This window comes from Arvicola amphibius, chromosome 2 (genome assembly GCF_903992535.2).
Source record: "Arvicola amphibius chromosome 2, mArvAmp1.2, whole genome shotgun sequence".
Classification (NCBI taxonomy): Eukaryota; Metazoa; Chordata; class Mammalia; order Rodentia; family Cricetidae; genus Arvicola; species Arvicola amphibius.
Window position 1 is genome coordinate 13,825,080 of NC_052048.2, and position 27,292 is coordinate 13,852,371.

Consider the following 27,292-nt stretch of genomic DNA (forward strand, 5'->3'; position numbering starts at 1 on the left):
CCAGCCACTCTACCCGGTCAAAACATGAACAATGCTGACGCTGGATTCTGGGTGTGAGGAGCTGTTTTTCCTGCTCGTTAGTCACCGAATGTCAATGTTTGTGTGACTGCAGTGAGAACCCAGAGGCACCACATGGCCCGAAACTTTCCTTCCTCAACATTACAGTACAGCCTTGTCCACGGCTCCCATGAAAGCGTAACTGTGCGGTCGCAGCACATCGCCCGGAAAATGATGTTTTCCTTGACAGCAATTAGACTTTTACCCAAAGATCTGCCGGCCTGAAGCAACATTCGAAGATATGTTCTTTTAATTAAGGGAAGAAAATTGCTATTAATGAAGCGATGAAACCACTCACTAAGACCAGAAAAGCCATGTTACATTTCAGCTAAAATGTGTCTTGCCGTTTTCTGCCTTAATATAATAGCATCGTGGCTTTCAGTGAACACATTTACAATCAAACACGGATCGAACTTGGAAAGCCTCTATTTGCAAAATGCACATAGCATAATTTTCTTCTATAGGAACAGCAACAACAAAAATACAGTCGTCTTTAAAACGTCTGTGACAGAACTGGAATCCACTGGGCTAGGAAGACCAAGTCAGAAAGTCTCAGTCTACCCATTTCCCCCACTGTGTACACACCTAACGATCGATTAACTTAACCACTGCCGTGACTTCTGCCCACTGCTTGATGATGCTAAGGATCCGCTGAGTTCACCTGGGAAGTTCAACAACATCAGAAACAAAAGCCCTTGTCTCTTCTCAGCTGTGTGGGACCTAAGTTCTGGCAATAAGGAGATGTCAAGTCCTAGAACAAATTAGGTATTTTAAGATAACCCAACTCTAGGTGGGCATGGTGGTACAAGCCTGTAAGCCTAGCATCTGGGAGGCAGAGGCAGGAGGACCAGGGGCACAAGGCCAGGGCACAAGGCCAGACAGCTGTTTGGTTAGCTTGAGGCCACCTGGACTACATGAGACCCTGTGACAAAAATAAATAAATAAATAAATAAATAAATAAATAAATAAACAGAAAGGACGAAATGCTGCATTGTTGTAGCCCACGGTGTCTCTAAAGGCCATGGGAACTGGAAGAAATCTGTTTTAGAGCCTAGAGGCGCTGCAAGAAAATCTAAGAAACAATTAAGCAAACATGTGTGTAAGAGCGTGTGACGACAGTGAGGTGTGAATCCCTGTCTACCAGCCCCAGTGCCTGGCCCAGCTTTGATTATATTTCTGTGAGTGGCTTTATCGCTTTGATTATATTTCTGTGAGTGGCTTTATCGCTTAACAATGGTCTGAATTCCTTGTTTGAAGTCAGGAAGCCCTCACTTCGTCCACAGTTGGCAACTAATTGTGTGAGGAATTAATGTTTTACTTAGGGGTGTGTGTATCATGATTTTCTGTTGAGTTTTGGGGTACTGTGTGCAGAGACAGAGTTTGGGCTGAGGTCAGTTGTACCAGGCTTTTTCTTTGGGGCTGCCAACCAGCTCCCAAGCCATGACACAGAGACTTAAGAGTTGTGAATGCTCAGCCTAGCTTAGGTTCATATCTGACTATCTCTTTTAACTTAGATTAACCTGTTTCTCTTTATATACCTTTTGCCTCAGGGCTTTTACCTTTCTTTCTGTGTGTCTTACTTTCCTGTTTTCTCCATTATCTGGCTGGCTGGCACCTGCCTGGTTTCTGGCCTCAGGCATGAGCCTCTTTTCACCCTGTTCCCTTCTCCTTCTCTTCTCTCTCTCTCTCTCTCTCTCTCTCTCTCTCTCTCTCTCTCTCTCTCTCTCTCTCTCATTCTTTTTGAACCTGGATTTTTCCTCCTCCTGCTTATTCTCTGTACCCGTCAGCCCCGCCTATCCCTCTACTGCCCAGCTACTAGCCAGTCAGCTTTTTATTAGACCAATCATGTGCCTTAGGCAGGCCAGGTGAAACAGCAACACATTTTTTCATAACTAAACAAATGCAGCAGAAAAAAATGTAACCCACCTTTACAGTTATAAAGTAATAGTCCACAGCACAAACAAATGTAACAGACCTTTACATAGATAAAGATCCACAACAGTCAGTGGTGCCTGGAATGAACACTCACTGTCTTCCGCTGAGCAGCCAGACAACCTAGTGAGCTTCTGAGATGAGTTTAGTTGGGTATGTTGATGTCACCTAAGGGAACCACATGACCATGTTCCTACAGCTGTGGGCTTCTATGCCTTGTGCTCATTGGGGAAATTGGGGCACCGAGGGAACTTCCCAGGGCTTCTGTTCTACTTCAGGCTCTCAGCAGACTTTATCACATGAGTACCACAAAACTGGCAACCAAGAATCATCTCCTCCATCCACTCCTGCCTCCGCAGCTGTCTGCTCTTCCCTGCTTCTTCCTTACTACTCAGTTTGTCGTGTGTGGAGGAAGGAACTCTCTCTCTCTTGACATAGCCTCAAACTTAGCCCATGGAGGGGGGTGTGAGAATGAATATATACTCTTCATGGGTCTGGGTTTCAAGAAGTTTCTAGATTATCTATTTACCTACACATACACATAAAGTTAAAAACCTTCGCTGGAAGGGCGCTGCTGATGCTCATGTAATGACATCCCTAGCCCTTTGCTCTATCAAGCATTTCTTTCACCCTTATACCCACAGGTGAGCCCACTCATTTCCTCTCGGAATGTGTGGTCCTCCCTGGGTCTGGACAGCTTGTTATAAGCCTCACATGGGGTCCTTGAAGGAACCTGGGACACAGGGCCCTGATGTTAGATGTAAGAAGCTTCTCTTGTCATCCTCTCTCTATCTTAGTCTTACCTGGGACCACATTCTTCCTTAGAATGTAACTTCTAGAACCTCAGCATTCTCTCTTGTAATTTTTAGAGCTTTGATCTTCTTCTAAAAACTGACAGTTTGGGACTATTTGTTAGTTGTAATCTCACTTCCCTAGTGACTAAAACCGAATGTTAGTTTTTAAATTTTGTTTGTTTGATTTGGTCTGGTATTCCCTTTGGGAAACAGTGCTGTTTGCCTAAGTCTTCTGCCACTGTTATCCATGGGGTGACCCTCAAAACTATGGGTTGCTGAGTTTCTTGGGAATTAGAACCACATACAGTAGGTTACTGCTACATTTCTGGGACTTCACATGGGATTCCTGCCTCGCAGACACATTACTAGAAACTGAATAAATGGTACTCTGATTTAAATGTGTTCCCCAAAAACCGATGTTTTAGAAACTTAGCTCCCAAGTTTATGTTAGCAGCATTTGAAGGTGGGACCTGAGGCAGGTTGTTAGGATGAACTGAGATCCTGAGATAGCCCTCGCCATGTGATACCCTCTGCTATGTGGAAAGTTCTACCAGGTGTTAGAAATCCCACTCTGCAAAGCCATGTGCTAAGTACATTTTTATTTTTTTTTATTCATTAAAAATATTTGGGGGGAGATGCGCAGTTGTTAGTATGTTGGGGGGTCAGAAGACAATGTAAGGGAGTAGGCTGTCTCTCTACTATGACAGAGGTCATCAGTCTTGGTGCAAGTGCTTTTCCCACAGAGTCACTTTTGGCTCCTAATCTCATTATTGAGACTGGAGGTGTGGCTGAGTTGGAGGAACGCTCACCTCGCACACATGAATCCCTGAGTTCAGCCCCCAGCACCGGTATACGCAAGGTGTGGTGACTCATAATTCAGTATACATAAGACTCTGCCTCCAAAACTCCTCAATCTTCATAAAGTTCCCCGTCCACAATACAGCAGCTGAAAGCCACCCTAGACAGATGGCTGCTCCCATACTTAGTATCCTGATGATTGTTCTGCTCAGGAAGTAAGATGGTCCCAGAGCTTTGTTGGGTTTCCACCATTAGTTGTATCCTCAGAATTTGAACAGACTCAGCGCCTGCCCACAGACATATGTCTACCTGCTAATTTGGGCCTTAGAATTCCTAGGGACATTAAGAGGTGTGTCCAAAAGTGTGGTAAAATATGCCCACAGGTACAATGGTGCAGGTGTTACTGGGGAAACCAGCCACTCTCTGATTGGACATAAGGCCTGCTGCAGTGCTTAGTCCTCATTAGAGAAATTTCTGCATTCAGTGGACAGTGACAGCCCACAAATTTACAGCTGATCAGAGTGGAAAGGTGTCAGTGGAGAGTACTCAGCCACAAATAGAGACATCTATAGCGCGCACACACACACTTCCAAGGCTCAAGGACCATCCCAGGATCTGGTGGAAGGGCTGGAAGAGCCAGTGTCAGGCAGTAGCAGGGTGTAACAGTGTCTCTGGACACAAAGGGACCTCTGCCCTCATGAACTCATGGCAGCTGGGGTTTCCTGCACAAATCAAGGCAGCCAACATTCCAGCATGGAGCGGGAGAGACTTACAAGCAAGCCCCCATCACTAAATGAGAAGCTATTGATGGCTGATGGCTTTTATGGGAGGGAGAGCATTTTCTTTATGTGGTGAACCCTACCAGGTCAACCACACTCCTGTGGATGGCCCGAAACACACAAATATACGGGCAACACAAATTGAACTTCTTGGTGGGAGAATTTTTTTAAAAGGATGCAAAGTCAGGAGGGGTGGGGAAAAGGTGGGATGAAAATCTAGGGGGAGCTGGGGGAGGAGTGGGGCATGGATATGATCAAAATAGAGTGTGTGAAAATTTCAAAGAATTAATAAAAATATTATATATATTTTAAAGGTCTATCCCGAATGAATGGACTTATTGGGATGATGAGTCACAGTAGGTGCTGAAACGTTGAGTTTTTGTCCACAATTCACTCACTCACTCATTCATTCATTCATTCATTCATTCAACAAAGACTTTTCTGGGTGTTGGAGGAAACAGAATCAGCACCGGATGCGTTCTAACAGGTTGAGCATGGATCCGCAGTTACATCAGTAGCTTCCGGTTTCACTCTCCCTAAAGGTGTTGACGGCAAATGAGAACTGAGAAATTAATACAAATAGCAAAAAAAAAAAATCTGACTATCAAATTGCAGGGCCTCTACCAACCTGCTACCTGGGAACAGCATGGACCTCTAGCAATACAATTAAAAACTGCTATGACACACTGGAGAATTCAAGATCTCAACAGGAACTGTGGAGAATCGTGAGACACTACAGTTATCCCCAACACCAGACAAGATCCTCTAGTGACGAAAGTACTTAAAGCAAAGTCTGAAAATCACAATAAAAAAAAACACTTCCCCAGGAGGCAGAGGCAGGCGGATCTCTGTGAGTTCGAGACCAGCCTGGTCTACAAGAGCTAGCTCCAGGACAGGCTCTAAAGCTGCAGAGAAACCCTGTCTCGAAAAACCAAAAAAAACAAAAAAACAAAAAACAAAAAACAAACAAAAACAAAAAAAAACAAAAACAAGAAAAACCACTTCCCTTTCCTTTACCTCCCCCAACACACACACACACACACACACACACACACACACACACACACACAGCCCATTAAAATGTTATCAATGTTTCTGCTGCCCTCTAGTGGTCATACTCTAGAACTGGCGTGCACAGAACGAACGTTAACAAAAAACTTTCCAGACAATAATTTTAAAATGACACAGTCATTTAGACTTTGGGAGACAGCGAACTGTGAAGGAGAGAAAAGTAAGTAAAGCGTTCAACTTCCCAAAGCTCACCTCAGCAGCCACCGCTGCAGAGAGACAGTTACGAAACCCTTTCTAGGCCTGTAGAGGTAGCTCAGAGGTAATGAGCACTTAACCTCTTGCAGAGGACCCGTGTTCAGGGTCCAGCACCCCCATCACAGCTGCCCATACCTAAGTCCAGTTCCAGGGGACCCTATGCCACCTGCTGACCTCCAGAGCCACCTGCACACACCGTGAACGTAAACTCAAGCAGGCACGCGAAGATAAATGAATGAATGAATGAATGAATGAATAAACAAACGAACGAACGAACGAACGAACGAACGAATGAATGAATGAATTGGAAGCTAGAGAGATGGTTCTGTGGTTAAGAGTGCTGGATGCTCTTGCAGGGAAACTGAGTTCTATTCCCCACACCCACACAGCGACTTACAGACACCTGTAATTCCTGTCCCAGAGGATCTAATGTCCTCTTATGACCGTCACAGGGACTTTGCACACACATGGCAAACAGACATACAGGAAGGTAAAATATTCATAAGTAACAATAAATAAGATATTAAAATTTAAATAAATAAATTGTTTCTTAAAATCTCTTCTTAAGGCTCTCTTGTAGGCAGAGAGAACAAACAAAATCATAAACAAGCCGGGCAGTGGTGGTGCACGCCTTTAATCCCAGCACTCGGGAGACAGAGGCAGCCGGATCTCTGTGAGTTTGAGGTCAGCCTGGTCTACAAGAGCTAGTTCCAGGACAGGTAGGGCTGTTACACAGAGAAACCCTGTCTCAAAAAAAAAAAATGATAATCATAAGAGACTCAAAACACAGCACCCTCTCAATAAAGTAGGACTATGACTCCAAGTCTCTGGGAAGCCTAGGTCCAACTGGTTGAGCCAGCGCTCTGAGTGGCTCAGAAGCCACAGCCCAAAGGTCAGATCCCAACTGTAGCTCTCTGCTGCCTCAGTACCCCTCACCCAGCTGACAGGGAGAAAGCTTAAGAATCTAAAACATCTTAAGGGGCTATTTTCAGATACTGCCGGCACTTGCTACTAAATCTAGAAATACACATTCGTGCCTTGGCGCTCAGTTCTCTGGATGGTGTCTTCAAAACTGTGAGAAACACACACCAGACTTACGCTGAAGACACATCCAAGAGTCAGTAGAAATCGCACAAAATTGAAAATAAGCTCAATGGGGACTGTAAAGTCTGGCGCTGGAGACAGCAATTGTTTGCATTCCTCGAACACTCTCTAGGTTTACTTCAGAGAGGCCCCCCCAAAACCCATTTTATCCCCCAATTTAACCTGCCAGGAATTTGAGCAACAGAGATGCTGAGGAGCTGGTCCAAAGTCAGGTGCTCAGGAGGTAACAATGAGCAGCACCAAAGAGCACCACAGAGCAGGCAGGGTCTTCTTGAGATAGAGCACTCCATGGTCCATTAGTGAGAAAGGGTTATTGTGCAACCACAACACATAAATCCTGCACAGCAACGTCAAGGGCGCTATGCTAAGTGGGGGAAAGTTAAAATGACACGGTGTATGATCTATTTATCCATAGCCGTCGAGTGACAAAGCTGCCCAGATGGGAAGACTTGGGGTGCCTTCTAGAGTTAGAGATGGTGGGGGGAGAGGGAAGGCATGACTCCCAGGTCACAAGGTCATCAGGGAGGGCTTTAGAATGATAGCTACTTTTACAATCCTCTCATAGTTTGTTTTGTATGGGTGTCTTGCCTGCATGTACGTCTGCACCACGTGAGTGCCTTCTGCCTGTGGAGGCTGGAGGAGGGTGTAGGATCCCTGGTCGCTGGAATTACAGGTCACTGTGAACTGCCATGTGGGTGCTGGGAACCAAGCCCAGGTCCCCTGTGGAAACGAGCCATCTGTCCAGCCCCTAGTTTGACGTTGTGATAGAGGCTGTGGCTCCTCAAGGCTGCACACGTGATAAATGCCTCAGAACTACACACGGCCTACTAGTGTTTGTTTCCTGGCTTTAATACCGTGTCATGGTTCATGAGACAGAGCTACTGGAAGAAACGGGGACAAAGCACACAGCCTTCACTGCATGACTCAAAATTCCTTGGCAGTTGAAAATGGTTGTAACATAAAAAGGTAAGTTTAAAACCAGCTGTAGTGGTAAATACCGTCAATCAAAGCACTCGGGAACCAGAGGCAGGTGCATCTTTGTAACTTTGAGGCCAGCCTAGTCTGTATCTACGTGGAATGTTCCAGGCAAGCCAAGGCTACAGTTAGTCTCTCTCTCTCTCTCTCTCTCTCTCTCTCTCTCTCTCTCTCTCTCTCTCTCTCTCTCTCTCTCTCTCTCTGTGTGTGTGTGTGTGTGTGAGAGAGAGAGAGAGAGAGAGAGAGAGAGAAGGAACGAAGGAATGAAGGAACGAAGAATTATAAAATATGCCTCATTTAAAGTCATTTTAAAAGTCAATTAAGAAAGTGGCTAAATTCACCTCTTAGTGATATGTTCTTTTAGACTTACCCTTGCCTAATTTTCTGTAGTGTTAATGTCTCCATCTATGCATTCATGCATTCTGATTGTCAGCCAGCAAAATAATTTTGTGACATCTTAGGTAGCAATGGAAAACAATAAGCATGACTTTATCTTAAGCTTAGAGCTGTGGTGCACACCTGTAATCCCAGGACTCCTGAGTCAGAGGGCAGAGGATCAAGAACTCAAGGAAAACCAGGTGGTGGTGGCGCACGCCTTTAACCCCAGCACTTGGGAGTAAGAGGCAGGCGGATCTCCATGAGTTCAAGGCCAGCCTGGTCTACAAGAGCTAGTACCAGGACAGGCTCCAAAGCTACACAGAGAAACCCTGTCTCGGAAAAAAAAAAAAAAGAAAGAATTCAAGGGAAGTTCAAGCTACACACACACTTTCAATAAATAGTAAATTATGAGGGGACACGTCTGCAGTAAAATGTTAAGGTGATGGCTGTGATGTAGCTAAGTTGGTAGAGCGCTTTCCTAGTGTAAGGCCCTGGGTTTGCTCCCCAGTACGATATAAACAGCTTTATGATGGCTCATTCTGCTATCCCCATACCCAGGAGGGAGAGGTGAACAAAAGATGAGAATCATCCTCAATTCCATTGTGAGTTCAAAGCCAGTCTGGGTTACATGAGACCTTGTCTCAAAAACAAAGATTTCTGAAAAAATTAATAGGGCTGGAAAGATGGCATGGCTGGCAGTGCCCTTGCCCCGCAAGCCTGAGGACCTGAGCAAGAGGACCTTAGAACTCATAAGACAAGCGGCACCAAAAAGGGCACCGTGAAGACTGGCAATCCCAGCGCCGGGGAGGCAGAGCCTGGAGGCTCCCTCGCCTGTATGCCCAGCACTGGGGAGGCAGAGCCAGGAGGCTCCCTTGCCTGTATGCCCAGCCCTGGGGAGGCAGAACCAGGAGGCACCCCTGCCTGTATGCCCAGATCTGTGAGCTCCAGGCTCACTGAAAGCCTGGGTCAAAAACTAAGGTGGAGAATGACGGAGGAAGCTACTCAAGTTGTACACACACACACACACACACACACACACACACCAAATAAATAAGGAGAAACAGTATACAAAGTTTTGTGGCTTTATTTCTGCTATGTGTGTGTGTGTGCATGTGGGTGGAGGGTATAAAGCCAAAATTTAAATCAAAATAGTGGCTTCTCCAAGCAATAACTTGAGGATAAGGATAACTTTTCCTTCCTCTCTTATGCTTCCATATATATCCCGAGCTTCTGTTGAGGAAGAACTGCCATGGTTTTCAGAGACTTTGGATGGGCATTCTTTAAAGTTGCAAAAAGCAAGCAAGACCAGGATTTCCAAGAAGAGGATTTGGTTTCTCTTCAGCGTGAGATAAGAGGCAGGAAACATAAATAGCAAACATCTGTGAGATCGCAGCGTCTGACAGGTCAGGAGGAGCGTGGAAGGGAATTCAGAGTTTAGCAGGAAGTGTCTAACGGTGGAAGTGCTGACTTGAATCCTGTGTGTGGATTCATCACAGAATCACGGATGGAGGACCTGAAGTTCTCAGAAGAAATAAATGTTCAAAACTCTGAACCCAACAGTCACCATCTCTGGAAGGGCATGTTTCAAAGGCATTTGTGGAAAAACAGCAAAAGTATACAAAGTTTAAAGTGTGCGCTGCCTGTGGAGGGCCGTGCAGGCCAGGGCTATCTGCTGCACCAGACAAGCCTGACACAGGCCCACCTTAAGATTGCATCTCCCCAGCTGCACTCCGCGTGCCTCTGGTATGGCTCACAATGAAAGCCTGGGGCTCCAGATAATGGGACTTGGCCCCGAGCACTAATGAGCATGCTTTTTCCTGCCATTCTGGGAAAGCCAAGGCTGAACTGCAGCGCCTGACCCTGAGCAGACCCTTGGCATTTCCCAGAATGCTGACTAGATAGGGAGAAGGGCTTTACCTTCTTAAAATTTGAAACTGACTCGGCTCGACAATCTCTGTGTGCCGTGCCTGTCTCGCCCATTCAGAGACTTCAACTTTACCAAGGAGCTGGAGGAAGCTGTCGGTTGTTGATGCAGCTGCGGGCGACAGGAGCAGAACCTCAGACACAGCCCAGATAGAAAAGGCCAAAGGAGAGCTCTAGAGCGCACTCCGGGATGCTGCTTTCAGGGCAACGACGTGCTTCTGACCCAAAGCGCCACTGCTGCCCACTGACCAGTAGATCCAAGAGGACGCTTCTACCAAGTACGGAGGACGGGAGGATGAAGCTGTGGCTGCCAGGAGAACAGGTCACACCGCTGTGGATGCTGCTGTTGCTCTGTGCCTTGCAGACCCCTGCGGGGAGCACTGAGGTAGGGGCAATGGAAAAGGGGATCTCTCGGTGGTCTGCGCGACCTACGCACCACTATGATGGTGTGTCCACCTCAGTGATAAAAACGTAGACAACCACAATCCAAGATCAAAGGATCTCAGTGAAGACTGGGGGAAACAATTGCTATTTAAAAAAAGGGGGGGGGGTATTTTTTTATAATTGATGATCTGGCATAGAGCTATTTTCCTGATTCTTTTTAAGTATTAACATACTGTTTCCAATGGACAAATCATGTGAAATAAGCCTGTTTGACTCAAAACAACTTTGTAGGGACAGCACAAATTTTGAGTATTCTAACTTAAGATCTAGACATTGAAAATGAGCTATTGATAAACGATACGGGGAAAAATACCTGAGATCTGGTGACATGGTAATATTTGACAGAACGTGATGCTTGGCTGGGGTTAATGGAAGCTTGTTTTAAAATCTCATGTACTGCCTAACATCATTCGATCGGTCTTAAAAACTGGACAGATTGTATGCAACTAGACAGCATGTCATCATAACTCACACACTTAAAATACCACAGTGAGTGCTTTCTAGCTCCACCCCCAACAGCACTGACCTTGGACAGAATCTTGCCCTTCGAGGCATTCTGTTCCTGAGAAAAGCATCATTGCTTTGCTGAGATGTAAGCCTAGGTTTGAATTAGGTAATTCAGGTAAGGTTCTCAATGGTGAGCTGATGGAACCCAGGGAGCCTCTAGCTTTATTTCAGTGCTCCTAGACAGTGCTCAAGTGTTCCCCCTACCACCCCACCACAAAGGAATGTGCTGTCCCCTCACTACCAAGAGGACAGGCTCGCCTAGGCACTGCCCCACTCTCTGCTCAGCCCGCTCCCCTGGGAACAGTGCTTTCTTGAGAAGATTCGGAAGAAAAACTGCACACAGGGAGTCAGCTCTGCTCTCCACACTGGGGCTTGGTTAACCTAATGTCTGTGATGTGAGGGCTTTTCCCCCAGGACAAGATGTTATCTGAGAGCCCTCAGAGCTGCCAGCCACTGTGGAGACAAGTCTGACCGGGTCTGGAATTTACTCTTAAACCAGCTTGCCACCAGACCCAAAGCTGCCTGCACCCACGTGGCCTCATTGAGAAAGGAGGGGGATATTTAAGATACCATGTTTGCCTTTTGTTTTCTTCCCTTTTTCTTCAGAATCTAAGTAAGCAAGAAGTTTGGTTTTTTTTCACCAAAGTCTCCCAAGGAGAACCTAACACTACTTATCGCTCAAGGTTTTTCTTCGATAACAGTTTAAACATTTAAGATAAGGCAGCTGGAAAGAAGGCTCAGGGTTAAAGTGCTTGACACACAAGCATGGCAACCTGAATGGGGGTCCCTAGAAAGCACATGAAATCCAGGCATGGTGGAAGGCATCTCTAACCCCAGCACCAGCAGTGGGAAAGGCGTGTGGAGACAGGCAGGTCCCCAGAGCTCCAGAGATCACCAGCCAACCCCTCAGCTAAACTGCCGAGCTCCTGGCTGAGTGGGAGACCTTATCTCAAAACCCAGAGTGGAAAACAATAAAGGAGGACTCGTGGCATTGACCTCTGGCCTCCAAGGACATGTACTACACAGCAAGATGTGAAGTTAAATATATATATATATATATATATATATTAATATGAGGTTGTTTTGTTTGGACTGGGTGGGGTTGAAGCAGTGTAGTGGCTTTTCGATTGTATTTTAATAAATAAAGACTTCATGAAGATCTGAGAGTAAAACAGTCCCACTGGTCAGCCTTACAGACCAGGTTATGGTAACACACACATTTAATCCCCTTAGCCACAATGACATGCACCTTTAATCTCAGTGGTGCATGCCTTTAATCCTAAACCTAGAAAGGAATATAAAATGGGGGGGAGGGGTTCTCAGACACAGTCTCATTCTGCAATTCCAGGAGACAGGATCACCATTTCAGACTGAGGTCGAGGTAAGAGCTTGCTTTTCGGATCTTTAGGTTGAACCCCAATTTCTGACCCTGAGTTTTTACTAATTGTTCATCAAGGCAGGGTCCCACACAGTAACCCAGGCCGGCCTTGAACTCAACATAGAGCCAGGCAGGCCTTCAACTCATAGCAGGTTCTCCTACCTCAGCCTTCCAAGTGCTAGTTTTATAAACATGTGCTACCACACCCAGCTCTTAGTGTCCTTTGTGACATCTGTGAAGAGAAACGGAAGGACATGGAAAGTAAAATCCAACTGTACAGTTAGTGCTTCATGTCTTCAACAAATTCAAAATGTAGAAACACTGCGAGCTCTATGGTACCGAACACTTCCTTCCTGGCGAGATGAGCTTTGGAGTTTTGTGTGCCTCTTATGAATAACGATGATCCCAGCCCAGGTAGGAATAGCACGGGGGTCATTATAATGGACACGGCTTGACCACCCCATGCAAAACGCTGTCGGGGGCACAACAAATCTGGCACCTCATTTCCATCTATCTGGCTTGGATAACGCAAATCAAGATTTCTTTCTCTTACAGGTTGCTCTCAAAGTTGACCTTGACTTGACGCCAGATTCTTTTGATGATCAATACCAAGGCTGTAGCAAAGAGGTCATGGAGGAGCTAAGCCAAGGAGACTACTTCATGGAGGAAATAGGCAGTCATAAGTATTACTCCAGAGCCTGGCAGAAAGCCCACTTAACCTGGCTGAGCCAAGAGGACACCCTCCCCGAGAGCATGACCACTGTACATGCTGTGGCCATCCTGGTCTACACCTTGAATCCCAATGTGAGCTCTGATTTTACCACAGCCATGGCCAAGGCTGTGGGGTCTCCTGGGCAGTACCGACAGTCATTCCACTTCAAGTATTTGCATTACTACCTCACATCAGCCCTCCAGCTGCTGAGGGAAGAGAGAGCCACGAAGAACAGTGACCTGTGCTACGAGGTGCACCATGGGATGAAGAACTTGAAGTCTGAGGTCCATGTCGGTGCCACCATTCGCTTTGGCCAGTTCCTTTCTGCCTCCCTGCTAAGGGAGGAGACCCAGGTGTCTGGAAACCAAACACTGTTTACTATTGCTACGTGCCTGGGTGCCTCTGTGCAAGACTTCTCTTTCAGGAAGGAAGTCTTGATCCCCCCCTATGAGTTATTTGAAGTCGTAAGTAAGAGCCGCAACCCCAAAGGAGAGTTGATAAGCTTGCGGTCTGTTGGGAACCTGAGCACATACAACTGCCAGCTGTTAAAAGGTAAGCCTGCTCTGAACTGGATCTGTATGTTTCACAATCGTAGAGCGCTCTTCGCGGGTTTGTTTGCTTGCTTGTTTTTTCCTGAGTGGGCTTGGAATAGAGCACACTGGCCCCAAGAGAAAGCCGGATACATTTGGCACCCCATGTTGGGCCACCAACCAGCTTCCAAATCACAACACAGAGACTTATTAGTTATGAATGTTGAGCCTTATCTTAAGCTTGTCCCACTAGCTCTCACTACTTATTTTAACCTGTTTCTCTTCATCTGTGTTTTGCTTTGGGGCTTTTCACCTTTATTTAGTTCTGTATATTCTACTTTCACTGCTTCCTTGGTTTCTGGCTGGTGGCTGCCTGGCTGACTAACCCCAGGCAACTCCCTCTCTTTCTCTCTCAAGCCTAGGGTCCTCCTACTACATGATATAAATTTTTTCACCTTCTCCATCAAACTTTTTTCTTCAGGAAGGAGGTCAAGGTCATTATATGAATAAGAAGTTCTCAAATTAACACAAAAAGTAAAATTTTTACTTTCTAGTTTTCTATTCGTTAATCCTATTCTGTTAAGATTGGACACCTTGGCAACATCAAAACAAAATCATTATCCTGGGGGAATTTTAGTCTAATGAACAAGGAGAGCAGAAACCAATGTGTGAATCTGAAAGTCCCAAGTGATACAGCAGATGTTTGAGCGATGGGTTACGGCTGGTCCATGCAGGGAGCTGCTCTGCTTCTGGAGAAAGTGAGGTGGGCTTCCAACAGAGGGCTACTTGGGACTTGAAATGGGCACGGAGGTTTTTAGTGACAGAGGGTAAGCATACAGCGAAATCATGGGGAGTCACTGGAGCCTAGGGTGGCCGGAAAACAGTGTGTGGAAAGGGGAGAGGTCCAGAAAAGTATTAGGGGCCTTATCCTGGCAGTAGGTTCTGGTGGACCTGACTGATCTGTAGCCATCGTAAGCTATGGATGATAAGAAATCATCAGATGTATGGAGGACATCAGCCAAGCATGGTGGCATACACGACGCTAATCCCAGCACTTGAGAAGCAGAGACTGAAGGATCTCTGTGAGTTCAAGGCCAGACTGGACTATGGAGCGGCGGCTAGAGCTATTAGTAAGACCCTGTCACAAAACAACAGACACAAAACAAACAAACAATGTCAAAAAGATGTAGAAGGTCCAGGGCTGGGGTTGTAGCTTAGCTGGGAGGATGCTGACCAGCACAAGGGCCTTGGACTAGAACCCCAAACATGGCATTAAACCAGGTGTCATGGTTTAGGCAGGAAGATCAGAAGTCCAGGGTCACTCTCTCATTACATAGCAAGTTCAGGGCAAGCCTAGGATGTGTGAGACTTTTCCTTAAAATGGGTTGGAAACAAGGCTCAAGGCTCAAGAGTATTGACTGCTCTTCCAGAAGACTCAGATTTGGTCCCCAGTACGAACCCATATGGAGACTCACACTCTGATGTCTTTTCTGGCCTCTGTGGGCACCAGGCATACACTCAGGCACAGCGCTCATACACTTAACATAAAATAAGTACATCTTTAAAAATGTGCAGTGTCTTAGTTAGGTTTCTATTGCTGTGATAATACTATGACCAAAGCCAGTTGGAGAAGAAAGGATTTATTATATCTTATAGCTTGGAGTCGGTCCATCATCTAGGGAGGTCAGAGCAGGAACCTAGAGGAGGGAGCTGATGCAGAGACCATGGAGGGGTGCTGCTTACTGGCTTGCTCTCCATGGCTTATTCAGCCTGCTTTGTTAAAGAACCTGGGACCACCAGCCCAAGAATGGCACCACCCACAATGGGCTGGGCCCTCTGCCATCAACCAATAACTAAGAAAGGGCATTACAAACTTGTCTATATAGACCAATCCTACAGAGCTATTTTCTCATTTGAGAGTCACTCTTCCCAAATTAGTCCAGCTTATGTCAAGCTGATGAAGCACTCACCAGTACACATAATTTCAAAACAGAAAAGAAGTGGGTTATTTAATTGATTAATGTTTTAAAAGCAGCTCTGGGGATATTGTGGGAAATAACCTTTAAAAAACAAAAAGAGATATCCAAGATATCACAATAGACAAAAAAAGAGCATGCTCTTTATGAAAGTTAGTAATCCCATTTCAGTCCTTCATGTTGCCACCCAGTTGCTCTGCTAAGGGGCAGATCTGTCGCAAGTTCTGTTCTGTTCAGTTAGGAACAATAGTCCTTCCCCACATATGAATGCAGGCACAGAGTCAGTTGTAAGCCAGCTGCACCATCTACCTTTGGATTATTTCCCAGTCTCTCTCTACTCTCTCATCAACACTAATGTCTATACCTTGGACTCAGCCCTTCCCAGTTCTGTTCCCCACAGTGTGGTACTGGGATGGCATCTCTAAGCTGAGGTCTTGTCTGCTCACCCTGTCTCCACATACAGACTGAGGAGAGGTGACCTGCCCGTATTGTTATCTCCTCTATCTTCCTCTTAGCAGCAATGTGAATGACATGAAGCGTGGCTCCACAGAGTCGACAGCTGTGATTGCCAAAGGAAGAGAAACTGCAGTAGAATATGAAGAAAAGAGTGGCGCCCGATAAGGAGTGAGCGCCCATCCCACCAGGTCCCATGACCCTGAACTTACACTTGCCTAGGGGGAGAGGCGAGAGGATCAGGAGGTCAAGGCCGTCCTCGACTATATAGCAAGTTCAAGGCCAGACTGGGATTTGTGAGATCCTGTCTTAAGAAAGAGAGAGAGACAGAGACAGACAGACAGAGAGAGAGAGAGAGAGAGAGGAGGGGGGTGGGGGGAAGGAAAGGGAAGAGAAAGGATTTGAAACACAAATAGGAGATTGGGGAAATATATGCTGCCATTCTGTCAATCTCAAAGAAAGGTGTTCCAGAACAAAGCCCAGGATGTCACTCAGTGGGAGACCACTTGCTCAGGATGCACAAGGTCCTGTGATTGATAGCAAGTACTACAAACACAGATGATACAGAGAAAGAGAAGAAAAACAAATTCTTAGGCTCCCTCCCCCCGTCTCCCTCTCCCTCTCCCTCTCCCTCTCCCTCTCCCTCTCCGTCTCTGTCTGTGTCTCTGTCTCTCTCTGTCTCTGTCTCTCTCTCTCTCTCTCTCTCTCTCTCTCTCTCACACACACACACACACACACACACACACACACACACGCACTGCTCTCCTGTAATGAAACCACTTAAACACAACTTTAGCTCAACCTTGAGTCAAGACTTAGCTGGGATAGCCATATACAGTATCAGACACTGGTTGTTTGGTTTGTCTTCAGTGAACATCTGAAACCACAACATTCTTGTGAAAATCAATGCCCTTTTGTCGCCCTCTGTGGACAGGGCCTGGAGAACCAGGTATTCAAGAGCCAGGCAGGGAGCTGGGCAGCTTGAGCCCAGATCTATTTGCTTGGCTCCATAACCACCTCTTCCACTCATCAGCTAACGTCCTTGGCCAAGCAGCTTAAATTCTTTAAGTTTCTCTTCTACAAGACGAGCACCAAGGCCAGAGTGGGTAGAGAGCGTGCTCGAGGCCCTGAGCCCAATTCCCCAGCACTCAAATAAAAAGAGAGAAAAAAAAAAAACCCTACATAATGAGCACAACAATATAACCATATGAAGATTGAGCAAACTAAGATGCTAACTTACTTAAACATTCCTTAGCAGATGATAAATGGTAAATCGGAGTTACCTGGAAACTTTAGTCCCCAGACAAACAGGTCAGCCTCCTCTTGCGGAGCGCGTGAATAGTGGTGGAGGGGTGAGCTTTCTTTCTATCTCCCGGTCACCATATAAGTTACTAGGCTGGAAGCAGTTCTTATAGTGAGATTTCATTTGTATTTTAATAACTAAAACTTGCCTGAAGATCAGAGAGTAAAACAGCCACCCTGGTCAGTCAGGGACTGGTGATTCCTTTAATCCCAGCAGCCACACTAGTTTGTCATAGAAACCCGACAGTAGTGGTGCACGCCTTTAATCCCAGCCCTAGAGAGGAATATAAGACAGGAGGAGACAGCTCTCAGTCAGTCTCATTCTGAGATTCCTGGAGGCAGGATCACCACTTCAGACTGAGGTAGAGGTAAGAAAGAGCCTGTGACTGGTTGTTTTGCTCTTCTGACCGTCATGCTGAACCCCAGTATCTGTCTCTGGGCTTTATTCAGTTGTGTTACAAGTTCTGGTACCTGAGTCACCCTGTAAGTCACAGGCTAGAAACAGTTTGGAGCCTGAAAAAGATTATAATCGAAAGTCCAACCCTTTTCCAAATAAAAGGAGCTGTAGTCAAACATAGCCATACATAACCATTTCTTTTGTAATGTAAACAAAGTTCTTTTTCCAAAAATGTGTTAATTCCAAGCTTTGTAGCCTCCAGGGGGTGGAGGTGGGGGGCTTCATGCTAGGTGACTTTTTTTTTCATAAACTGAAAAGGGAAAAGACATGTGAGCCAAGAACTGGCACTAGCATCTGGTCTCCTCCCAGCTGCCCCAACTATGAAGTGTCTGGAAGGGGAAAAGGAGAGACCCAAGCGCTTGCTGCAAGAAGGGCTTTTCTTCCTCTGAGCATGGGCTCTGCAGGAAGGTGAAGAGGACACTGGCCAGCCTGGTGGTTCTGCGAGGCCCTCCCCAAGCCTCATCTGCCACCGTCTGGCTGCCGACCTTCACTTCAGCTAAGGACAGAGCTGTTGTACGCTCTGGGTTGGACACGGTCAGCACGTACTCATCTTGATTGATGGGAAAACCATGACTGGCTTCAGGATGTTCTCAGCTGAACCTGCAGTGGTTTTCTTTCATTTTTCGGTCACTACCATACTAGGAGATGCTCTTGATGTCTTAAGAAACTTCCCTTGAGCCATTTGTGCTCATTCAGATAATGATCCAATTATCCCAACTTCTGGAAACTATATCTATACATGAACCCTGGGAAGAAAGGGACACTACCAATTATTTTCTTTTCTTCTTAGATGAGGTCTCAGGCTACTCTAGAACTTAGTATCCACCCAAGCTCCTGACCCTCTTGCCTTTGCTTCCCAAGTGCTGGGATTACAGGCATGTACTACCTACCATGTGTTTCTGGTATTACAGGCATGTACCACCCACCACGTATTTCTGTGATTACAGGTGTTGTTCTTCTTTTCTTGGGTAGGGTGTATCGCGGAGCCGGAGGAAGGGAGACCCAGGATGCGACCACGTGCGTGGGAGGATTATTTATTAGGGAAGGGGGTGCTTCACAGTGCGGGTCAAGGGAGGGAGGAAAAGAAGGGGAGAGAGATAGAGAGAGAAAGAGAGAGAGAGCAAGAGCAAGAGAGGGAGGGAGGGGGAGAGAGAGAGAGAGAGAGAGAGGGAGGGCACGTGTGCACACGCAAAAGGGGGCAGTGAGAAGAGAGAGAGGGAAGAGATTCAGGATGACTCCAAGAGACCAGAGGTCGCTGGGAGTGGGCGTGGAAAGGGGCGGGGACCAAAAGAATAACAACAGGCATGTACCAACACACCTATCTTAGTGCCGTAGATTTTTTTTTATGGCAGTTCCTTTCCTAAGTAGGGTCAGTGCACTCTTCCCAGACCTTAGACAGATGCTGGGAATATTACCCGGTAAGCCAGTGCCACGTGGCCATACACAGATTAATAGAAATGGGTTAAATTAATGTGTGAGTTAGCTAATGAGAAGCTAGAGCTAATGGGCCAAGCCATGATTTAATTAATACAGCTTCTGTGTGATTATTCCGGGTCTAAGCTAGCCGGGTGGCCGAGAACCAACAAGCATTCTGCTGCTAGAGCTAAGGCTGACTTCTCCCACTAAGGTCTATCTAGGGAACGCATGGATGTTCTGGAATACTGGCATCTAACTCCTCAGGAAACTCTGATCCTCTCCTAAGACAGTTTCTCATTCTTACATTATCTCTCCAGAGCAAAGACCACACTCTAGTGCATATTCCCGAAGCCCCTATGAGCCAGGGCAGCCTGCCTCCCCTCTTCACCTGTAACTCAAGAGATGGATTCTTTAAAAGACAGCACGCAGTATGGCAGGGTGGCACACGCCTCTAACCCAGGGCTTGGGAAGAAGAGTTGGGACTAGGAGTTCAAAGTCAGTCCTAGTTTATCTAGGGAGACTGAGGCCAGCCTGAGCCCTTGTCACAAAAAAACAACAAACAATAAAACAAAACAACAATAACCAAAACAGACTGTTAAAATTAACCAGTTAGGATACTGTCTTTGTCTCAGTGAGAAATAGTATATTAACAAATGTAACTTTCCCAGTCTTTTAGTTTATATCAAAATAAACCCTTTTAGTTTTGTGAACTTGAAACCCAAATTCAAAGAACCAAGGACCTGAACCATTCAAAAATAAGCCAAGGGCTCAAACTGGTAACAAAACAGATTCAAGGGAGAAAATACAAAAAAAATTAAGTTATTCTAAACTACCCTGTCTCCCTTGTAATCACTTTGTTGCCCCCACATGATCTACACTAGTTGCCATAGTAATATTTTCATGTTTATTAAGAGAGTCAAATTATGCCAAGAGAATGTTTAATTTGTTTTTCTCCCTTAAGTAATTCCTTTCAGCAAAACAAATGTGTGCCAAACACACACACACACACACACACACACACACTACACCACACAATACACAATCTGCTCTTTATCACTGGCTTTACAAAGAAGGATTTATGTCGAAATATTTCAAATCATCAAAATTCTTGGTATGCTTCTAGAAAACACAGCCAGTTGTTTGTAGCAGCTTAGTTTTACCTGTGACCTCTGCCAGTGGAGAACAATAGTATTGTGGTCTTGGGGGAGTAGCATGGTCTTGGGGGAGTAGCATGGTCTTGGGGGAGTAGCGTGGTCTTGGGGGAGTAGCGTGGTCTTGGGGAGTGGCATGGTCTTGGCACCTGTTGCTGAGCATGTAAACGGGAAGCCATTGCTAAAACTGACCCCATGAGGTGCTGGTGAGAAGGAAATGACAGTGTGTGGAAGGCTCTTCTCTTAGCAGGCTCTCTGCCACCGAAGGGCTCCAACATCTAGCTGCATTACTGTTCTTCCCCGTTTCGTTTTACTTTGGACTTCAGTTCCCTGAACTATCTTCCTCCTACCTGTGGTATACCACTACCCTTGATGTAGAGTGACTGTCTAAGGGGAACGGGTAAGAGAACAAATAATTTAGAGCTGCTTGTAATGTCTTATGACTGTAATCTTGGCACTAGGGGAGGCTGAGGCAGGAGGATTGTAGGCAGTTTCTCTGTATCCTGGCAGTTGCTCCCAAATAACCATACTGAGACTTATTAATTATAAAACCTTGGTCAAAAGCTCAGGCTTATTACTGACTAGCACTTACAACTCTAGTTAACCCGTTTGTATTAATCTACATTCTGCCGTGTGGCTTTACCTCTCTTTCACCTTGCACCCCCTATTCCCTCTCTTTGTCTGGCTGGCAACTCCTCTGTCTCCACCCCTCTTCTTCCCAGTGTCCTTAGTCTGGTTCTCCCACCTAACCTTATCCTGCCCAGCTATTGGCCAGTCAGTTTCTAATCACAGCGACACATATTCACACAGTGTACAGGAATATTTATTCCACAGAGGATTGCTGCGTGTTCAAGGCCAGCCTGGACTACATAGTGAGCTCTAGACTGAGATGAGGTCTAAAAGAATTGACTATGACCTGTGGGGTAAAAAGCAAATAAACTCTGGAGTCAGAGTGTGTCCGCAGCTATGAGGCCCTTGTGACAACGTCTGAGCCCTGGGCTGGTTACTCTGCTAATGAAATGGAAACAGTGCTTGCTTGTGGAAATGACATGACAGGACTTAGGTGTCACTACCCACTCAAGCAAAAGCAAGAACCTGGGAAGTCTTTGCATGTGGAAGAGAGATAGCGGGCTAATGGCATAAATATATGGTTTAGAGAGATTAACTGTAAGGACAGAGACAGACACAGAAAGGGGAGCTCTACCACATTTTAAGTGCCTAGGTTTTGCTAGGGAATATTCTAAATTAACAGGAAGGAAGGAAAAATTTATTTAACCTGGGAGGATAGAATAAAACATAGCTTCTGGGGAGTGGAGAGATGGTTCAACAATTGTCTTAGTTCTGTTTCTATTGCTGTGAAGAAACACCATGACCACAGCAGCTCTTATAAGGAAAACATTTCATTGAGGGGGGCTCACTTACAGTCTTAGAGGTTCCCTCATCATGGCAGGGAGCATGGCAGCATGCGGGTAAATGTGGTGCTGGAGGAGTTGAGAGTACTATATCCTGCAGCCAACAGGAAGTCGACTACAACACTGAGCATAGGAAACCTCAAAGCCCACCCCCACTGTGACATACTTCCTCCAACAAGGCCATACCCACTCCAATAAAACCATGCCTCCAGCTGGGCGGTGGTGGCGCACGCCTTTAATCCCAGCACTCGGGAGGCAGAGGCAGGCGGATCTCTGTGAGTTCGAGACCAGCCTGGTCTACAAGAGCTAGTTCCAGGATAGGCTTCAAAGCTACAGAGAAACCCTGTCTCGAAAAACCAAAAAAAAAAAAAAAAAAAAAAAAAAACCATGCCTCCTAATAGTGCCACCCCCTATGAGATCATGGGGGCCAATTGCATTCAAACTATCATAGGAGTTAAGAACATGTATTGCATGAGGGCCTGCTCGTTGGGGTTTCTGTCCTGCCCAGTTCCCTAGCCATTTAGTCCCAGAGAAAATCACACAGAGAATCTACATTAGGTTATAAACTGGTTGGCCCATTAGCTCAGGCTTCTTATTAGCTCTTATAATTTATAGTAACCCATTATTCTTATCTATGTTAGCCACATGGCTCAGTACCTTTTTCAGTGGGGTAGGTCACATCCTGCTTGTGATGTGCAGGATCTGGGCAGGACTGGGAGGAATGGGCTTCCTCCTTCCTAGAATTCTCCTGTTCTCAGCACCCCAACTCTACTTCCTGTCTGGTTGACCTGCCTATACTCCCTGCCTGGCCAATCAGCATTTATTTAAAACATGATACAGACAATTCTCCCACACCAAACATGTACTGGTCTCTGGCAAAGAACCTGAGTTTGGTCTCTAGAACCCACATCAGCCAGCTACAACTACCTATAACTCCAGTTCCAGGGATCCTGATGCCTCTGGCTTCCTCAGGCCCCTGCACTCACCTTACATACTAAGGAGCCACACACAGATGTCACAGCTAAAAAAAAAAAAAAATAAAAGTTATCATCCTAATTCTTATGAAGAGGCTGCCGAGGATGAACAGGAGTATAGGGTGACAATGTCACTTTTGTGTCTGATGTAGTAACATCATCATATTAAACAACAGCTAGCGGTCATGCTTCCCGTAAATATTCATTGAGCATTTCCTGTGTGCTGGAACCATTCTAGCAAGGGAATGACTAGGGAACACCTCCGCCCTCGGGGATTCTCCATTCCACTTTGCTGAGGCAGACAACAAAACAAAGCGTAGGTTATTGGGCAGTTGGTACTATGGAACAAAACCGAGCAGGACCAGGGCCTAGGGGATGCTGTATGGAGAGTTGCAATATTAAAACGGGTGGTTAGGGGGCTGGAGAGATGGCTCAGAGGTTAAGAGCACTGACTGCTCTTCCAGAGGTCCTGAGTTCAATTCCCAGCAACCACATGGTGGCTCACAACCATCTATAATGAGATCTGGTGCCCTCTTCTGGCATGCAAGCATACAGGGAAGGAATGTTGTATACATAATAAATAAATCTTTAAAAAAATAAAATAAAATAAAATAAAGCGGGTGGTTAAGGAAAGCACCACGGAGGAGGAGCCGCTGAGCATAAAGGGGTGCACAGGGGTGGAGGAGAGAGTTAGACTCATACCTGTCTGAGGAAAGAGCCTCCCAAGAGGAAGCAGCCTAAGCGAGGCTGCTTCTGCTGCACTCACTACATATGTGTCATTTACATCCCTCTGCTACAATTTTATCAATTACAAAACGAAGACAAGGAAAATAAATACCTCCTAAGTTTGTTGTGAGGGGTGAATAGCTTAGCAGATGTTGAGGGGGCTGGGTGATGATGGCTGAGTCGGCAAAGCTCCAGCTACATGAGCACAAGGCCCTGAGTTCGGATCCCCAGCACCCACATTAAAAAAAAAAATCAGATGTCCCACAGGGCAGGGTTCCCTGCCCTCTCTCAAGCAGGGAGGGGGAGAGAGGAGGGTAAGTAGGAGACTGGGAGGGGATTGAGAGGAGGGGAAGAAGTGTAAGTTTTTGAATGGAAAAATAAATAAATAAATCAGATGTGATGGCACACATTGCAAATTTAGTACTGAGCGGGGAAAGGAAGTAGAGAAGGTGGAACCCCAGAGCTGCATGGCCGACCATTCTAGCCAGTCAGTGAGCTCCAGGGTCAGGGAGAGTCTCTGTCTCAAAAACTAAGACGGAGAGTGACAGAGGAAGATGCTGATCTTCCACCTCTGGCTTCACACATATGTGCGCACACGTAATGTGCACTGGGATTTACACACGCCCATAGAGAAACATTAATACATACGTTCTTGATGCTGAGGGCTCAAAACAGACCCAGACTAATCAAAGGTTAGCTTTCACAGCAGTGATGAAGATGATGATAAACACAGGAACGATAGGGGAGGAGTCGTGCAGCAGCTGATGACGACGATGAAGATGACGATCATGGCCCAGAGACTGAGAAAGTCTCTGGACCTCTTCCTGTCTCCTGTGCAGAATAACTTAAGTTCTCCGAGTCAGAAATCAAAGAGGAGGCTGCTGTGTTGGTTCCTTTTTTTAATGCTATAACAAAATGCCTTAAGAGGAAGAAGGATTTATTTGGGCTTACAGCTTGAGGAGACACAGTCCACCACAGTGTGGAAGGCGCTAAGGCAGGAGTATAATGCAGCTTCTCACTGAAAGACCTGGATAAAACCAGGTCTCCTCAAAGAAAGCCCTGGATAAATCCAGGTTCCCTCCCCCCCCCACCCCAGCAGGAAGAAAATAGCCAAAAATCTAAGCAGGGAGAGAAAAATCAGGAATCTAGGATTAGCCAGTTCAGTGACTGTGTTTCAGGAACTAGCTGAAGATAAAGTTAGATTGTAATCTTGAGAATAATCTTGAGAAAGGAACTAGCTGATTATGACTTTGGGAGTGGTCTTGAGAGGCAGGGAGTTGCCCCCTGGTGATCATCATTGGTATTCTCGGAATTTTCTACACCCTCCCTGCCCCTTTCGGATCACTGGGCTGTGGTTTCTTCCCTTAAAAGCCCCTTCTCCCGGTCACTCAGGGTCGAACTCTTCCCCTGCGTGGGTTATGAGTCTCGGCCCCAGTGCACTGGTTCCCGTCTCATCTCATCATTAAACCTCGTGTGATTGCAGCAAGGACAGTCTCTCGTGAGTTACTGGGGGAGTCGTGTTTTCCCGAGACTTGAGTGAGAGTCTCCCCACACTGGGGGCCTTTCAGTCACTAAGTGCACAGGAAATGCAAAACAGACAAAATAGGGCCAAGTTATAAAGCTCAAAGACTGGCCCCCAGTGAGTAATTCCTGCAGCAAGGCTGCACTTCCTAAGGGCTGGCAGACCTTTCAAATCAGCACCAGAAGCTGGGCACTGAGCGTTTATGCTCAAATCACAATGGAGAGTTGTTTTGAGTTTAGTTTTTTAAAGTAAGTGACTTCAAATGTTTCCATTAGGAAGTCACTGTGTTACATCAGTAAATAAGGAAGAAATGGGCTCGTTCCCAAAGAAAATTCTCTGCGGCTGGAACTGGGGAGAAGGTTTAGCAACGAAGAGCGGCTGCCACTCTGTCAGAAGAATGCAGTTCAGTTCCCAGCACTCATAGCTAATGGCCCACAACCACCTGTATGGGCACCTGCATTCCGGTGTGCACGCTTCCACGCAAACACACATGCGTACACACGTGTTTTAAAATAAAGCAAGCCTTGCACAGGAGGCAGAAGCAGGTGGGTCTCTGTGAGTTGGTAGTTATTTATCTACATAACAAGTTCCAGACCAGCCAGAACTACGTACAAAGTGAGACCCCCATCTCAGATGTGTGTGTGTGTGCGTGCGTGACAGAGATAGAGAGTTCTTTATTCCGAGGCAGTGCCTCACTACACAGTTCTGGCTGTCCTGGAACTCCCTTTGTAGACCAAGCTGGCCTTGAACTCAGAGAACCGCCTGCTTCTTGCACCCAAGGATTAAAGTCACACGCCACTACACCTTGCTTAAAAATGTTTAAAAATCTCCCCTACCTAACCCATCTCTAAGTTGTGTCTTTTTTTGTTTTTCCAGCTTCCAGCAGGAGATGCACCCCTGATCAGATGATTATTGCTTGCCTCTTTTTGGTCAGCGTTGTTATCTCTTCCATAGACAGAGGGCAAAGGAATCCGCCGGCTCCTTTTTAAAGGAACTATTTAAACTTTTTGCTCATCTTTTGGTTATCAGAATCTGAGATCCACACTTCCCACCACACCACAGAGGACACAGGAGACAGAAGTTGGTGGAAGAAAATAAGTTTATTCAAAACCAGCCCTAACTAAGGCAGAAGACACTCAAATCCCTACTAAAAGAGATCTATCTATATTGGCTACTTCCTTGTCACTGTGACCAAAACCAGAGGCAGAAGTTCAAGGTTCAAAAGGAAAGTTTTACTTATAAACGTACAGAACACCATGGCCGGAAAGGCATGGCAGCAGGACACACTGGGCACTACTGATGGACAGGGTACCAAACCTCAAGACCCCCACCCCCATGACTCACTTCCTCCAGCAAGGCTCCACCTCCTGAAGACTCCACAGCCAGGAAAATAAAGCCACCAGCAGGGTACAAAGTACCCCAACACCTAAGGAGCTTTAACACTCAAACCACAGCAAGGTCTTATGTTCAAAGCGCTCTTACAGAGAGACGGGAGTGCAGACAGACATTGGGCAGAACGTCCTTGACCTGAGCAGGCTTCGTGCTCCTCAGAGATGTCTTCTTTTCTCTGCCCTGGCAGGAACCTCACAAAGGACCACTCTCCTGCCGCAGCTGTTTAACCAGACCTGGAAAAAGCCTTTATTCCACTATTACCCAAGCGCATGGTAGCCTCTGCCAGGCGCGTTCTTATCCAATCAGGACACCACTTGCCTATGCGTTGGCCGGAGACCCATGGTGAGAGAGAAGACCACTCAGTTGTAGCCTATGAGACACAGCCAGGGTTTGTTTTCAAAATCAGCTTAGGAGCACAGCAGGCATCTCTTTTTGGGGGTGATTGGCAGAAGCAGCACCTGTGTGCTTAGCCTTGCTACCAGCCTCCCTGACACAAAGAGAGAAAAATTTGCCTCCCTGAGAAGCTAATTCAGTGGAGGCCGAGCTAAGACACAAAAAGAATTGAGACAGGCAAGAGCGTGTGGTGAGCCCCAGAGCAGAATGGTGCCTGAAGCTGACGTCAAGCTTCCTCATCACACGAATCAATAAACGATGCCTTTGCTAACATAATCTGGGTTCTGTTTCTATCTCAAGCAATTGGAGGGGGTCTGCGAGCACACACGTTCACAGTTTTTAACTTGGTGATCCTAAGTAGTAAACAAATCACAGAAGAATAAGCAGGAAAAGAAACGATTTTTCTTTGGGACTTTTGTCAGCATTCAAGATCAAATCAATGCACTTTCAGATGGAGAGACACAGACATGCAGAAACCTGGGTGGGGAAATGGAATGTGTTAGAGTTCTCAGGCAGCATAGGGAGACCCGCATTCCCTTTC

General features: G+C 46.2%; 1 protein-coding gene across 2 annotated transcripts; it reads left to right on the top strand.

Moving 5' to 3' along the window:
- The first annotated feature begins 7,580 nt into the window (after window positions 1-7,580).
- Art4 (ADP-ribosyltransferase 4 (inactive) (Dombrock blood group)) lies at window positions 7,581-27,027 on the top strand. 2 transcript variants are annotated; one of them, XM_038319530.1, is made up of 4 exons: window positions 7,581-7,696; window positions 10,068-10,391; window positions 12,891-13,599; window positions 25,843-27,027. In XM_038319530.1, exons 2-4 carry the CDS (start codon window positions 10,197-10,199, stop codon window positions 25,953-25,955), a joined length of 1,017 nt encoding a protein of 338 aa, XP_038175458.1. In that variant the 5' UTR covers window positions 7,581-7,696; window positions 10,068-10,196; the 3' UTR covers window positions 25,956-27,027. The 2 variants fall into 2 exon arrangements, with proteins under 2 accessions (XP_038175458.1, XP_038175457.1); XM_038319529.1 differs by lacking the exon at window positions 7,581-7,696 and having other exon boundaries at window positions 9,973-10,391.
- Window positions 27,028-27,292: the final 265 nt, after the last annotated feature.